This window comes from Esox lucius, chromosome 21 (assembly GCF_011004845.1).
Source record: "Esox lucius isolate fEsoLuc1 chromosome 21, fEsoLuc1.pri, whole genome shotgun sequence".
Lineage (NCBI taxonomy): Eukaryota > Metazoa > Chordata > Actinopteri > Esociformes > Esocidae > Esox > Esox lucius.
The window spans coordinates 32197722-32213479 of record NC_047589.1 but is presented as its reverse complement, the minus strand read 5'-3'; the positions used below and the strand labels follow the sequence as shown (position 1 = coordinate 32213479).

The 15758-nt window shown below is 42.6% G+C and overlaps 1 protein-coding gene across 2 annotated transcripts in view; it reads left to right on the top strand.

Annotated features, from left to right (window-relative positions):
- LOC105007518 (adhesion G-protein coupled receptor G4) overlaps positions 1-13427 on the top strand; it is a 41855-nt gene extending 28428 nt beyond the window's left edge. For both annotated transcript variants that reach the window (XM_020041652.3, XM_020041651.3), the window contains exons 12-18: positions 792-889; positions 1669-1768; positions 7275-7453; positions 8559-8663; positions 10933-11034; positions 12033-12152; positions 12253-13427. In XM_020041652.3, the coding sequence (XP_019897211.3) occupies positions 792-889; positions 1669-1768; positions 7275-7453; positions 8559-8663; positions 10933-11034; positions 12033-12152; positions 12253-12344 (796 nt within the window). In that variant the 3' untranslated portion in view covers positions 12345-13427. The remainder of the gene's footprint in view (positions 1-791; positions 890-1668; positions 1769-7274; positions 7454-8558; positions 8664-10932; positions 11035-12032; positions 12153-12252) is intronic.
- Positions 13428-15758: the final 2331 nt, after the last annotated feature.

Here is a 15758-nt window from a genome sequence, read left to right as displayed (position 1 = left end):
TGATTCTAATTATTTCACTGCCAACTTCTTTCAGTTGTAATAAATTAATTTAAATACACATTTTTTAATGATGTCTGTATTTGATAATATCTGTATCTGATGATGTCTGTATCAGATGATGACTGTATCTGATAATGTCTGTATATCCGATGATATAAGTACTTGATGGCATCTGTATCTGATAATGCCTGTATCTGATAATGTCTGTATATCCGATGATATCAGTACTTGATGGCATTTGTGTCTGATGGTGTCTATACAGCTCTGGAAAAAATGAAGAGCCAACTGCACCTTTTTCTTTCCTTTCCAAAAAAGTTGAAAAGGAAAGTTTTGAATAAGGAACAGAAGCGTTCAATTAGCAGTGGTCTCTTAATTTTAACCCTTCTGTTCCTCACTCAAAACCTTTCTTTTCGCCATTTTTGGAAAGGAAAGAAAAAGGTGCAGTGGTCTCTTAATTTTTTCCGGAGCTGTATATGATGTCTGTATCTGATAATGTCTGTATCGATGATCTTTTATCTGATAATGACAGTATCCGATGATCTTGAATCTGAAAATGCCTGTATCCAATGATATCAGTACTTGATGGCATCTGTATCTGATCATGTCTGCATTTGATAATGTCTGTATATACGATGATATCAGTACTTGATGGCATCTGTATCTGATCATGTCTGTATTTGATAATGTCTGTATATACGATGATATCAGTACTTGATGGCATCTGTATCTGATCAGCTGTTTTTTAATGCTGGTAGAAATAATATTAGTAATGTTATTGTGTTTGGTTGTAGGTCAGGTTTGGAAGCCCTTCACATGTACCTCAGCATAGTCAGGGTCTTCAACTCCTACCTCAGCAGATACATGCTCAAACTTTCCTTAATCGGTTGGGGTAAGTTCCTAACCATAACCTCTCCCTATGTCTTCCCAATAGTCTAACCATAACCTCTCCCTATGTCTTCCCAATAGTCTAATCATAAAGTCTCCCTGTTTCTTCCCAATAGTCTAATCATAACCTCTCCCTATGTCTTCCCAATAGTATAATCATAACCTCTCCCTATGTCTTCCCAATAGTCTAACCATAACCGCTCCCTATGTCTTCCCAATAGTCTAACCATAACCTCTCCCTATGTCTTCCCAATAGTCTAACCATAACCTCTCCCTATGTCTTCCCAATAGTATAATCATAACCTCTCCCTATGTCTTCCCAATAGTCTAATCATAACGTCTCCCTATGTCTTCCCAATAGTCTAATCATAACGTCTCCCTGTTTCTTCCTAATAGTATAATCATAACCTCTCCCTATGTCTTCCCAATAGTCTAATCATAACCTCTCCCTATGTCTTCCCAATAGTCTAATCATAACCTCTCCCTATGTCTTCCCAATAGTATAATCATAACCTCTCCCTATGTCTTCCCAATAGTCTAACCATAACCTCTCCCTATGTCTTCCCAATAGTCTAATCATAACGTCTCCCTGTTTCTTCCCAATAGTCTAATCATAACGTCTCCCTGTTTCTTCCCAATAGTCTAATCATAACGTCTCCCTGTTTCTTCTCAATAGTCTAATCATAACGTCTTCCTGTTTCTTCCCAATAGTCTAATCATAACCTCTCCCTATGTCTTCACAATAGTCTAACCTTAACCTATAACTCTGGTAATGTTTTCCAGGTGCTCCTCTTCTGGTGGTCATTGTGGTGATATCAGTAGATAAGGGCAATTATGGTCTGGTCCCATATGGAATATACCTTGATGGCTCATCCGATGACTTGTAGGTTGCTGATTCTGTGTATGTTTGTGTGTGTGTATATGTGTGTGTGTATTTGTGTGTGTGTGGATGTATTTGTGTATATTTGTGTGTGTTTGCACGTGTGTGTGTATGTGGGTGGGTGTGTATGTGTGTGTGTATATTTGTCTGTGTGTGAGAGTGTGTGTATGTGTGTACATTTGTGTGTGTGGGTGTGTGTGTGTGCGGGTGTGTAGTTGTGTGTATGTGTGTGTGTGGGAGTGTATATTTGTGTGTGTTTGCATGTGTGTGTGTGTGTATATTTGTATGTGTGTGTATATTTGTGTATGTGTCTACATTTGTGTGTGGGTATGCGCCTGTGTGGGTGTGGGTGTGTGTGTGTTGCATATTAAATCCAGTATTCTTTTTGAGAAACACTACAGAAGTATGTAGAATAGCTTTAGTACTGCAGAAAGAGAGTGTGTGTCTCTCTCCCTGAGCCAGGGGAAAGCGGAGAGAGAGACAAGAAGGCAGAAGAAAGAGAAAGTTGGATAGAGAGACAGGGAGAGAAAGAGAGATCTGCCGCTGCATAAGAGAAGAGATACTAAAGTCCTTGGTAATTATCATTACATTTCTAGGGTTTCATATCTGGCCAAGACTCTGAAGTTCTAGACTGAAGTTCCTGGTAAATCAACAAATGTCATCTTTCTTGAATTCAATCAATCAATCAAATGTATTTATAAAGCTCTTTTTACAACAGCAGTTGTCACAAAGTGCTTTACAGAGACACCCGGCCTTAAACCCCAAGGAGCAAACAACAGTAGTGTTGAATTTCAGTGGCTAGGAAAAACTCCCTAAGAAGGTCGAATTTTAGGAAGAAACCTAGAGAGGACCCAGGCTCAGAGGGGCGACCAGTCCTCTTCTGGCTGTGCCGGGTGAGATATTAAGAGTCCAATTGGAATAATAAATACATTTCTCTGGGATAAATCCAGAGTCTATTTGATTTTAGACTAGGTCAGAAGTATGACCAGGTGGACAAGGACAGGGACTGCAACGGGCCCCCCAAACCAGGTAATCCGCAGGTGTGGGCCAGGACCTCATCTCCTCCTAAAATTTTAAACTGAAGGAGAGTGAGAAAAGTTAGTAGTACATCCCTCATATCCCCCAGCACAATAATATAGCACCGTAACACCTTGGAACTGAGACGGGGGGGTCCGGTGACACTGTGTTCAACAACAACCATGTTTACAAAAAAGCTGAGTCTCTGCGTAAAATGCTAATCAATTTCTAGATTTACATTTTGATCATTCAGCAGATGCTCTTATCCAAAGCAACTTTTGTCAACTGTGATGGACAGATCTTGAGGGCAGGCTTAAGCTTGAAGTGGTGGGCTGAGTGCCTGCCAGGCATGCCTGACCTGTTGCTAATTAACCTAATTAGTTGTGAGATTGTAGTTTCATCATCATCTTCCGCTTATCCGGGGCCGGGTCGCGGGGGCAGTAGTCTAAGCAGAGATGCCCAGACATCCCTCTCCCTAGACACTTCCTCCAGCTCTTCCGAGGGGACACCGAGGCATTCCCAGGCCAGCCGGGAGACATAGTCCCTCCAGTGTGTCCTAGGTCTTCCCAGGGGTCTCCTCCCGGTGGGACGGGACTGGAACACCTTCCCAGGAAGGCGTTCCGGAGGCATCCGAAACAGATGCCCAAGCCACCTCAGCTGACCCCTCTCGATGTGGAGGAGCAGCGGCTCTACTCTGAGCTCCTCCCGGGTGACAGAGCTTCTCACCCTATCTCTAAGGGATCGCCCAGCCACCCTGCGGAGAAAGCTCATTTTGGCCACTTGTATCCGGGATCTTGTCCTTTCGGTCAATGACCCAAAGCTCATGACCATAGGTGAGAGTAGGAACGTAGATTGACCGGTAAATCGAGAGCTTTGCCTTGCGGCTCAGCTCTTTCTTCACCATGACAGACCGATACATCGACCGCATTACTGCAGAAGCTGCACCGATCCGTCTGTCAATCTCCCGCCTCAGGAGTCCCACAAGCCAACCAGGCCTGATAGGACTCCTTCTTCAGCTTGACGGCATCCCTTACTTCCGGTGTCCACCACCGGGTTCGGGGATTGCCTCCTCGACAGGCACCGGAGACCTTACGGCCACAGCTCTGAGTGGCCGCTTCGACAATGGCGGTGGAGAACATGGTCCACTCGGACTCAATATCTCCAGCCTCCCTCGGGATCCAGTCGAAGCTCTGACGGAGGTGGGAGTTAAAGATCTCTCTGACAGGAGACTCGGCCAGACGTTCCCAGCAGACCCTTACAGTACGCTTGGGCCTGCCGAGTCTGTCCAGCTTCCTCCCCCACCATCGGATCCAACTCACCACCAGGTGGTGATCAGTTGACAGCTCCGCCCCTCTCTTTACCCGAGTGTCCAAGACATACGGCCGCAGGTCAGATGAAACGACAACAAAGTCAATCATCAACCTGCGGCCTAGGGTGTCCTGGTGCCACGTGGACTGATGGACACCCTTATGCTTGAATATGGTGTTTGTTATGGACATACTGTGACTAGCACAGAAGTCCAATAACTGAACACCGCTCGGGTTCAGATCAGGGGGCCCGTTCCTCCCAATCACGCCCCTCCAGGTGTCACTGTTGTTGCCCACGTGGGCGTTGAAGTCCCCCAGTAGAACGATAGAGTCCCCAGTCTGAGCATTTTCCAGTGACTATCTCTAGTCGGAACCTCTCAACCTCACGCACGATCTCAGGCTCCTTCCCCGCCAGCGAGGTGACGTTCCACGTCCCTAGAGCTAGTTTCCGTGTCCAGGGATCAGGTTGTCGAGGCTCCCGCCTTCGACTGCTGCCCGATCCTCTCCGCACCAACTCCTTATGGTCTCTCCTGTAGGTGGTGAGCTCACGGGAAGGCGGCCCACGTCGCTCCTTCGGGCTGAGCCCGGCCGGGCCACATGGGGAAAGGCCCGGCCACCAGGCGCTCACATACGAGCCCCAACCCCGGGCCTGGCTCCAGGGTGGGACCCCGGCTGCGCCATACCGGGCGACGTCACGGACCTCAACATTTTTATTATCATTAAGGGGTTTTGAACCGCTCTTAGTCTGACCCGTTGCCTAGGACCTGTTTGCCTTGGGAGACCCTACCAGGGGCATATAGCCCCAGACAACATAGCTCCTAGGGACACTCTGGTACTCAAACCCCTCCACCACGTTAAGGTGGCAGTTCATGGACGAGAGATTGTAATTTAGTTTTTAGCATTACACAACTTTTCCAGTCTTTTGTCACAACTTTTTTGAAACATGTTGCTGGCATCAAATTCAAAGTTGGCTTATATTTTTCAAGACACAATAAAATATCTCAGTATCATATATTGTCTTTGTGCAATTTTCTATTGAATATAGGGCTTGAATGATTTGCACATAATTGCATTCTGTTTTTCTTTATATTTTACGCAGCATCCCAACTTTTTTGGAAATGGGGTTGTTTGATAACCTGGTGGAACATCACACAACTAATTAGGTCAATTGCCAACAGGTCAGTAACATGATTGGGTATTAAAAGATCATTCCAGAGAGGAAGGTCATGTCAGAAGTAAAGAGGGGTTCACCAGTCTGTGAAAGAAATAGTGCAACAATTCAAGAACAAGTATATCAACATAAAATTGCAGAGTTTGGGGATCTCAATACATAATATCATTAAAAGATTCAGAGAATCTGGAGTACTCTCTGTAAGCAAGGGACAAAGCCAAAAACCAATATTAAATGGTTGTGATCTTCAGGCCCTCAGACAGCACTGCATTAAAAACAGACACAGTTCTGCATTGGCCATATCACTGCATGAGCTCAGGAATACTTCTGAAAACCATTGTTTGTGAACACAGTACATCGCTGCATCCACAAATGCAAGTTAAAACTCTACCGTGCAAAGAAGAAACCATACATAAACAACATCCTGAAATGCCAGCGCCTCTGAGCCCAAACTCATTTTAGATGGACTGATGCGAATTGGAAAACTGTCCTGTAGTCTGACAAATCAAAATTTTAGATTATTTTTGGGTATCATGGACACCGCATCCCAGAAGCGTCGCTAGGATCACAACACATTCCGGGCTTAGCCCAGCCCCCTGCCCCGCCCGGGTCAGAAAGTACAGGGTTTTGAATGTGGAAAATGTCGATGTACACGCTAGCGGCCTACAAGTCTACATTGCCATAATGCACGATCGGAATTATAGATGAATAGATCAGGTGCTATTCTTTTTATTATTTATTTTTTTGGTCCGTTTGAGATCCGGGGCTATTCATAAAAGATGACTAGGGCAAACAACGCCACTGCTGCATCCTTGGTTAAAGAGGAGAGGGACCATCCAGCTACCATCTGTGATGGTATGGGGGTGCATTAGTGCACATGGCATGGGTGACTTGCACATCTGTGAAGGCACCATAAATGCTGAACAATATATACAAGTTTTGGAGCAACATATGCTAACATCCAGAAAATATTTTTCAGGGAAGGCCTTGATTACTTTAGCAGGACAATATCAAATTACATTCTGCATGTATCACAACAGCATGGCTGTGTAGTAAAATAGTCTAGGTGCTAAACTGGCCTGCTTGCAGTCCAGACCTCTCAGACAATCGAAAACATTTGGCACATTATGAAATGACAAATACAGCAAAGGAGACCCTGAACTGTTGAGCAGCTGCAATCCTATATCAAGCAAGAATGGGACAACGCCCCACTTTCAAAACTACAGCAATTGGCCTCCTCAGTTCCCAAACGCATACAGCGTGTTTTTAAAAGAAGAGGTGATGCAACACCACTGTAAAGATGCCCGTCCCAACTTTTTTGACACGTGATGCTGGCATCAAATTCAAAATGGGCTTGCATTTTTCCATAACATTTGATATGTTGTCTTTGTACTATTTTCAATTTAAATATAGGTATTCATTATTTGCACGTCATTGCATTCTTTTTTCATTAGCATTTTACGCAGCGTGACAACTTTTTTAGAAATAGGGTTATAGTTGAATTCAGAATACAACTCCAAGAAAGCACATTTGAAGAATTACCAAGAACCTCAGAGTCTTGGCCAGATATGAAAGCCAAGAAATGTAACGATAATTAATAAGGACATTAGTATCTCTTCTGTTATGGAGTAGCAGCTCTCACTCCTGTCTTCCTCTCTCTGTCTCTCTCTTTCTTCTGCCTTCCTGTCTCTGTGTTTCTCCTGTCTCTCTCTACGTCCTTTTTCTTCTGCCTTCTTGTCTCTCTCTATCTCATGTCTCACTCTTTACATGATTTTCACATCATTGCATTTCATTTTTATTTGCATTATACGCAGTGTCACAATTGTTTTGAAATGTGAATGTACAAATATATAACAATTAGATGTTATGGGAACAACTTTCACATACTTATTCTCAATGTAAGTCTTTCTTTCAGGCTGGAAAATGCTTCATTTGTTTTACTTAATTTTGAGTTTTATTTTTTGTTGTTGTTTTTCTGTATGTATTCATGATTCATATGTGTTTGTGTGTGTAGCTGCTGGCTTCGTAATGATGTAGCGTTCTACTTGGCTGTTGTGGCGTATTTCTCCCTGGTGTTTTTTCTAAATCTGCTGGTCTTCTTGGTGGTGATGTTTCAACTGGAGCGCATCAAGAAACACAACCCCCACCACTCTCCTCCAAGGGGGCGTCTGGCTGAGCTACGCAGCATCACAGGTACTCTTGATGATGATGATGATGATGGGAATTATAATTGCAGTTTGTCCGATCTTTTAATGGTGGATGGATTAATCTCTGTGGGCAAACAAACTGGATTTTTATTTCTTCAACCATTACCACGGTAGGGGTGTGCCAGCTATTCAGACAAAACAAGTTCTGTTACAGTTAAGAGGAATTTTCCAGTATGGATATGATATGATTATATAGCGTAATTTTCCATGATTGGAGAACTTTGCCTAATTCCGCTGTCAGTAAATTCACAGGTGGGTTGATTCTTGATCCTGGTGGATTCTCAGAGAAGCTCTCTTACACAACACACATTCGCAGCAATATCCGATTCACCAAATTGTCTTTCGTGCTCAACGTTCCATTTCTTTCTCCAAATACATTTTCTGTCAATCAGAATATTTTTACAGCCATTATATTTTAATAGCCATAGTTTCCATTGGCCTTGCGTTATGAGTTGATATGGTAATGAAAGATGTTTTTGGCGTTGGTTTCATTTTAGTTGTAGCTTTGATACATTTTTTTTTTATACAAGTTATTTGCCTAAGCACTCTAAATCTCTCAAACCTTCTTGCAATATGTTTCAAATTGAAATGACAGGGAAAGTAGCCTACATTAAACAAGTAATTTATTATTAGCATGTATTCATTATTAGAATGTTTCGTTATTACTAGGGTTATAAAAATAAAACATGTGCATTAGCCATTTGAACTGACAGGATCTTTTTAAACTATGTTATTTTTGGTGAGTGAAGGGAAATCGATCGGACAGATAATCCCTCTGAGTGAGGGTGTGAGTATTCACAGTACCTGGCATTACCAGCATTACCAGCATTACCAGCATTCAAAACACACTTCCGGGATTTCCCATCACAAATATACCCAATGATTTATCACTAACTAACCAACAGTAAAATTGAAAATATTACAACTCCCAATAAATTAAATAATGAAGATAATGATTTTAATGCTGCTACTGATGATGAGAATTATAATGATGATTTGATGAAATGATGATGTAATGATGATGATCACGATTTAATGACTGTGATATACTGATGATATTAAGATGTAATGATGTAATGATGAATCTTTAGGTTTGTCCATTCTACTGGGGCTAACGTGGAGCTTTGCTCTGTTCGCCTGGGGACCCCTCAACATGACCTTTATGTACCTGTTTTCCATTTTTAATTCCTTACAGGGTAAGAATCTCTCTCTCACACACACACACAAGTAGGCATATATATATTTTACAAACAATGTGTTGCATTTTCCAGTTGAATGAGTTACTTAGGCTATTTATTTGGAATGTAGAGAGGTCAAAGAGAAACATGAATACATGAAAACCATCAAGGATGCACCATTATGCAGTATGACAGGATGCTGCATGACAAATAGACATTGCATAGCACAAATCAATGTAATTACCAGAGAAACAAAACAAACTCACACAAACAATGTTCTTTAGACGCTGTAAGCCAGGTGTACTTTCATAGTTGATCAATTGAATGTGCCACACACATCCTTTCACTGCTAAGCCCCCTCTTGCCCCCTCATGGTGCCGGGCCTGCATCCCGCCCTTGCTGTTTTGACCAATCAAGGAAAAAAGGCTGGCCCAACATAAACAAAACCAAATAGTAATCTCCGTTCATTAAAATGAAACTCACTAAAACAAAACACGATTTTAGTTGATTTCTCTGCTATAACATACTGACAGTTCAAGAGAAACGTGACAGCCCCTACAGAAACAGTTCATTAATGACAATGGGTGCATTTGTTTAATAAAATGTATCTAGCAGGTGGCTAGTATTTTGTTTTGGTTGATAGCAAAAGCTACCACTACTAAATATGTATTACGTATTGACTGATCGAGGGCAACTGTAGGTCCGAAACTCTGAGCCAGAGGCATTGCTAGGATCACAATACATTCCATCTTAGTGGAGAGCAATAGTACACAACCGCACTATAGACCAATCAGAAATGTCTGCAACCCAATACGTCATGGTCTCTGATGTGACAATGATCACCCATTCACATCTTAATGCAAAACCTTTAACAACTAAAACAAATCTTAACCTCAATTGTAACCCTGTGTCTCAATTTAACTGTTTCGCTGTTCAGAATGTTGCCTTGATTGACTTTGGTTTACAAACATGACGTTAGGATGAAATAGTCAGAGGTTACGAAGCAGAACATAGCATCAGCGTGTAAACTAGCTAGAAAGATGTGTCGGCATCGAGTAATTGTCTCTGGCCCCCTCTCAGCTAGGGGTGGTGACGAGCTCTACAGCAGACTTGCGCAACTCAATCGCTGGCTGAAAACGGAGTTCTACCCGTCGCAGGAGGTAGAGTTTGTAGATAACTGGCCTTCTTTTTGGGACTCTCCCAGAAATAGGACCAGGCCTGATCTGCTGAGGAGCGACGGACTCCATCCTAGCTGGAGTGGTGCTCTTCTTTTATCTAGGAACATTGACAGGAGTATCACTCCTATAGCCTTAACATGAGATAGGGTGCAGGTCAGGCTGCAGGCTGTTAGCCTCCCTCCAATGCCTTTCGGGGGAAGAGTCACTGGCTTGTTGATGACTCTCTGTTGCACTTGTGCAATTGGGCTGTACGCTGCTGGCAATACTCGGCCCTCATTCAGGGGGGTTGCGCTTGGTGGGTGTCCCTTTGGTTGATGCCTAGCAATGTGGGTGGATTGATTTCCTGCCTGTGTGGCCCTGTCTGGGGCCTCCCCCGGGTAGGGCGACAGTGTCACCGGACCCCCCTGTCTCAGTTCCAAGGTGTTACGCTATTATTGTGCTGGGGGATATGAGGAATGCACTTTCTAACTTTTCTCAGTCCCCTCCAGTTTAAAATTTTAGGAGGAGATGAGGTCCTGGTCCACACCTGCGGAGTACCTGGTTTGGGGGGCCCGTTGCTGTCCCTGTCCTTGTCCACCTGGTTATACTTTTGACCTAGTCTAAAATCAAATAGACTCTGGATGTAGCCCAGAGAAATGTGTTTATTATTCCAATTGGACTCTTAATATCTCACCCGGCACAGCCAGAAGAGGACTGGTCACCCCTCTGACCAGTCAATGAATTTCTGATTGTAGACTGAACAAAATACCTTGTGGGACAGATTTGTTGGGATTTACTATCTTTGTAATACATGTATTGTTCCTCTGTGTTGTTTGTCTCCATGGTTTCTGATCTTCCTGTTCCACTGTGTTGTTTGTCTCCAGTGTTTCTGATCTTCCTGTTCCACTGTGCTGTTTGTCTCCATGGTTTCTGATCTTCCTGTTTCACTGTGCTGTTTGTCTCTATGGTTTCTGATCTTCCTGTTCCACTGTGCTGTTTGTCTCTATGGTTTCTGATCTTCCTGTTCCACTGTGCTGTTTGTCTCCATGGTTTCTGATCTTCCCGTTCCACTGTGCTGTTTGTCTCCATGGTTTCTGATCTTCCTGTTCCACTGTGCTGTTTGTCTCCAGGGTTTCTGATTTTCCTGTTCCACTGTGCTGTGAAGGAGAGCGTTCAGAGACAGTGGAGGACATACCTCTGCTGTGGAAGGCTGCGATTGGCTGAAATCTCAGGTCAGACCGCAGGAACATGTTAAGACCAAAACAGTGTGTCAAATAGACACATGGATGGACAGACAGACAATAAGTCATTCAGTCAGAGATAAACAAAGTCAGTCAGGCACAGGGATAGACAGACAGTCCAATATATGGACAAGTCAGTTCAAATGATGTGCAGTCAGACAGATGGATGGACAGTCAGTTATTCAGTCAGATGGTCAATGAGTCAGATGAATAGTCAGTCAGACGGATAGAAAATCAGTTAGTCAGCCAGATGGATGGACAGTCAGTCAGATGGATGGATGGACAGTCAGTCAGATGGATGATCAGTCTGTTAGTCAGTCAGATGGATGGATATTCTGTTAGTCAGTCAGATGGATGGATAGTCTGTTAGTCAGACAGATGGATGGATAGTCTGTTAGTCAGTCAGATGGATGGTCAGTCTGTTAGTCAGTCAGATGGATGAATAGTTTGTTAGTCAGTCAGATGGATGGTCAGTCTGTTAGTCAGTCAGATGGATGGACAGTCAGTCAGATGTATGGTCAGTCAGTAAGTCAGTCAGATGGATGGATAGTCTGTTAGTCAGTCAGATGGATGGTCAGTCTGTTAGTCAGTCAGATGGATGGATATTCTGTTAGTCAGTCAGATGGATGTCAATCAATACATCAGTCATAAGGATGGATATTCTGTTAGTAAGTCAGATGGATGGTCAATCAATACGTCAGTCATCCATCTGACTGACATATTGATTGACCATCCATCTGACTTACTAACAGAATATCCATCCTTATGACTGATGTATTGATTGACAGTTGGTTAGTCAGTCAGATGGACGGTTAGTCTGTCAGATGGATGGACAGTCAGTCAGATGTATGGTCAGTCAGTAAGTCAGTCCGATGGATGGACAGTCAGTCCGATGGATGGACAGTAATTCAGTCAGTCAGATGGATGGTCAGTCTGTTTGATGAAGTCATTCAGTCAGTCTTTCAGTAAATCTCTTCTCTGTTCTCCAGATTGGAGTCACATGGCCACCCATAATCATAAGAAACTCTCTGTCATTACAACAACCAACTCAACTCGGGGCCCTGCCTCCAGAAGCTCCTCCCTCCGCAGCTGGCTATCCAATGACAGTGGTGTGTCAAGACTTCTGACCTCTAAACTATAACCCAACTTATCTAGAGCCTTTATTTGGTTAAGTTGTTTGTTTTAACCTGTTTGTGTTTGTTTCCACAGGCTCTGTGTTTGGAGACAGTGTGATATCTGATGGGTCTAATGGGGATGTTATTCTAAACAAAGTTCACTACCACTCAATGACATCACAATGACAATACAATCACAGTGGTCATACTGCTCCTTCAGTCCCCTTTAAGACAACTTATCTGTCCGATATAGTAATCTGTCTCTCATAATTTACTCAGCTTCTATAACGCTTTCCATTAGAAACAGAATCTCAGAGTGCTTGCTTTAAAAAAAACAGGGGTGATGAGCTTGTCTTACTTCCTCTGTATTGGTCTGTTCATAAAGTTACACATTTGCCACTTTGGTCCAGTTAAAATGTTGTGGTCAAAATGTGATTTGTAAATACATCCTTCAATTCATATTAGATACATATTAGTCTCACCACACAGGAAAATATTTCAGTCAACAAATCGATTCTACAGTAGCTTACTTCAGTTCTAACATGTATGGTTCAATATTACGATTTAAGATCCCTCCCAAAAAACGATGACAAGCCATTCTGTTGCTTATTGTAAAGTTAGCCTACTACCTGTCGAGCAGCATCCAGTCTACCGGGTTTTAGAAAACCTTGAGAGATAAAGGGGAGAGCCTATCGCAGGGCCAGAAGTAATGGCTTCAGAGTTGGCATATTTTGTACCTCTTCGGAAGTCTGGTTTGGTCCAATTTAGGTGGGGCTTTGTGAAGGTATTTTAACATGTATTTAGTCCAAGCTGGATAGGGCTCTGTGTAGGTATTTTAACATGTATTTAGTCCAAGCTGGATAGGGCTCTGTGTAGGTATTTTAACATGAATTTAGTCCAAGCTGGATAGGGCTCTGTGTACGTATTTTAACATGTTTTAGTCTAGCTGGATAGGGCTCTGTGTAGGTATTTTAACATGTATTTAGTCCAAGCTGGATAGGGCTCTGTGTAGGTATTTTAACATGTTTTAGTCCAAGCTGGATAGGGCTCTGTGAAGGTATCTTAACATGTATTTCATCGAAGCTGGATAAAATACAGGTATTTAGATTGGCATTGAAGCTCAGAATGTGGTTGGTGGCTGGTTCAGAGGTCTTTGCTGCAAAAATCTTTCCTCTATGTTTACCCACTGCCTAAATATAATAATTTTTGATAATCATCATTATTAAAAATAACAATTAAAATACAAATATTTCCTATGTTCTAAATATCTCAGCCTTTTTGTTAATGTTAATAGTTTTTATAATATTTTCTATTATATTCTTTGTTTTTAACTCTTTACAGCAATTAATAAATCCAGCATGTCTTTTGGACCTCTTTGATTCCATCCTTCCAATTTAGCATTTTAGCTTTTTATCAGCACTCCTTATATCCAGAGAGAGTTACAGTTGGGCATCTTGGGAAAGCCAGGTGGAAACAACCACATTACCTAGTAGCAGCAACTACACTTTTAATCAGCAAAGTAGCACACAGCAATGTAGTGCTAGAAAAAAAAGCAATCATAATGAAGTAGCTATCAGCAACGTAAGCTAAAAAAAAATTATAAAACCTTTATTAATGTTGAAACAAGGCACAAAGACTCAGATCAAGGTCTCTTTATTAGATGGGCCCTGCAGTATATATTTACACATACATTTTAGGTTCAACGATTAAAACCAAAAAGAAACAAACACAGTATACAGACAAAACAAGACAAAGAGAACAGACAAAGCAAGACTCTCACCGAAAACACCAGGCAAAGTACATTGCTTTAAGCTTCAGTATTATTCCCTCAGTGGCCTCGGGAGTTTAGTGGGTATTTGGTCCTGGCAAATCTGCACTTCCGTGAAAGGATTCCCTCAGTGGCCTCAGAGTTTCGTGGGTATTTGGCAAATCTGCACTTCCGTGAAAGGATTCCCTCAGTGGCCTCAGAGTTTCGTGGGTATTTGGTCCTGGCAAATCTGCACTTCCGTGAAAGGATTCCCTCAGTGGCCTCAGAGTTTCGTGGGTATTTGGTCCTGGCAAATCTGCACTTCCGTGAAAGGATTCCCTCAGGGGCCTCAGAGTTTCGTGGGTATTTGGCAAATCTGCACTTCCGTGAAAGGATTCCCTCAGTGGCCTCAGAGTTTCGTGGGTATTTGGTCCTGGCAAATCTGCACTTCTGTGAAAGGATTCCCTCAGTGGCCTCAGAGTTTCGTGGGTATTTGGCAAATCTGCACTTCCGTGAAAGGATTCCCTCAGTGGCCTCAGAGTTTCGTGGGTATTTGGTCCTGGCAAATCTGCACTTCCGTGAAAGGATTCCCTCAGTGGCCTCAGAGTTTCGTGGGTATTTGGGCCTGGCGACGTCTGCGCTTCTCTGAAAGGGAACCTAACAAAAGCAGTGCACTTATTCTTGTAGCATACATATACATATATCAAATACATGTAACACCCCTGAAAGTACAAATCATTTATTACTCTTGAGCTTTACATACAAGTCATGTACCATCAGAGCATGTCTGACATACCACCTCTGGAGGATTACGTATATCAGATACCCCAGGGGTGTCAAACCGGTTCCATGGAGGGACAAGTGTCTGCAGGTATTTGGTTTTTCCTTTAAAGTGGTTCCCATTTCAGACCTAAACAACCGGGTGAGGGTAGAAACTAACCAATTAATAATCGAATGAATCAATCAAGTACAAGGTGAGAGTGAAAATCTGCAGACACTCTGCCCTCTGTGGAAATGGTTTAACACATTTGAGACACCCTGACCCAGGGACTTACAGACTATGCACAGGGCCCTTCAACACATCAGATACCCTAACCCAGGGACTGACAGACCATGCACAGGGCCCTTCAACACATCAGATACCCTAACCCAGGGACTGACAGACCATGCACAATGCCCAACTGCACAATGAACAATGCCCAACAAATCAAAACTTGTGGCTTCTATTAAGTTTTATACCTTTGTCAGTGCACAGAATATACAAAAATAAAATTCGGTTAAAATGATCACAGACAGGCAACACAAAAATAAAGATCAGTTTTGGTAAAACGCAAAAATAAAAATGTAAAAAGTCTGTTTAGTTTAAACACAAAAACAATAATCAGTAAAGGTAAAACGATCAGCAAATACAAAGATAGCAGCAGATTGTTACATTTACAGTGTGGCCAGAAGTGTGGCCAGAAGTGGGCATCTCTGCTTAGACTTTGTGATAATCCACATGTTGTATTGTCGAATTCAGAGCATATAGCTTATACCTTATGAACTTTGAACAAGAGTTGACGAGAGAACCAAGTCGATAAAATGTATGTTACTTCTAGTTTTCACGGTACAACAACGTGGGATCCATCTTGCTTTACACATGTGCAATTCGCTATAGCGCCATCTACGGACATGCCGGGGTTTAAATAGAGTAAAGGACTGTCCCCCATGAAGCATTAAAGTCGAAGCTATAGACGGGTAGTTGAGCCGGTACCATGCAGTGGAAAATGGCCATTTGTTCAGGAAATTATTATGGTAAGCAATGGCGAGATGTGTTTACTGTACATGTCAACACAAAGGTCCTTTACACATGC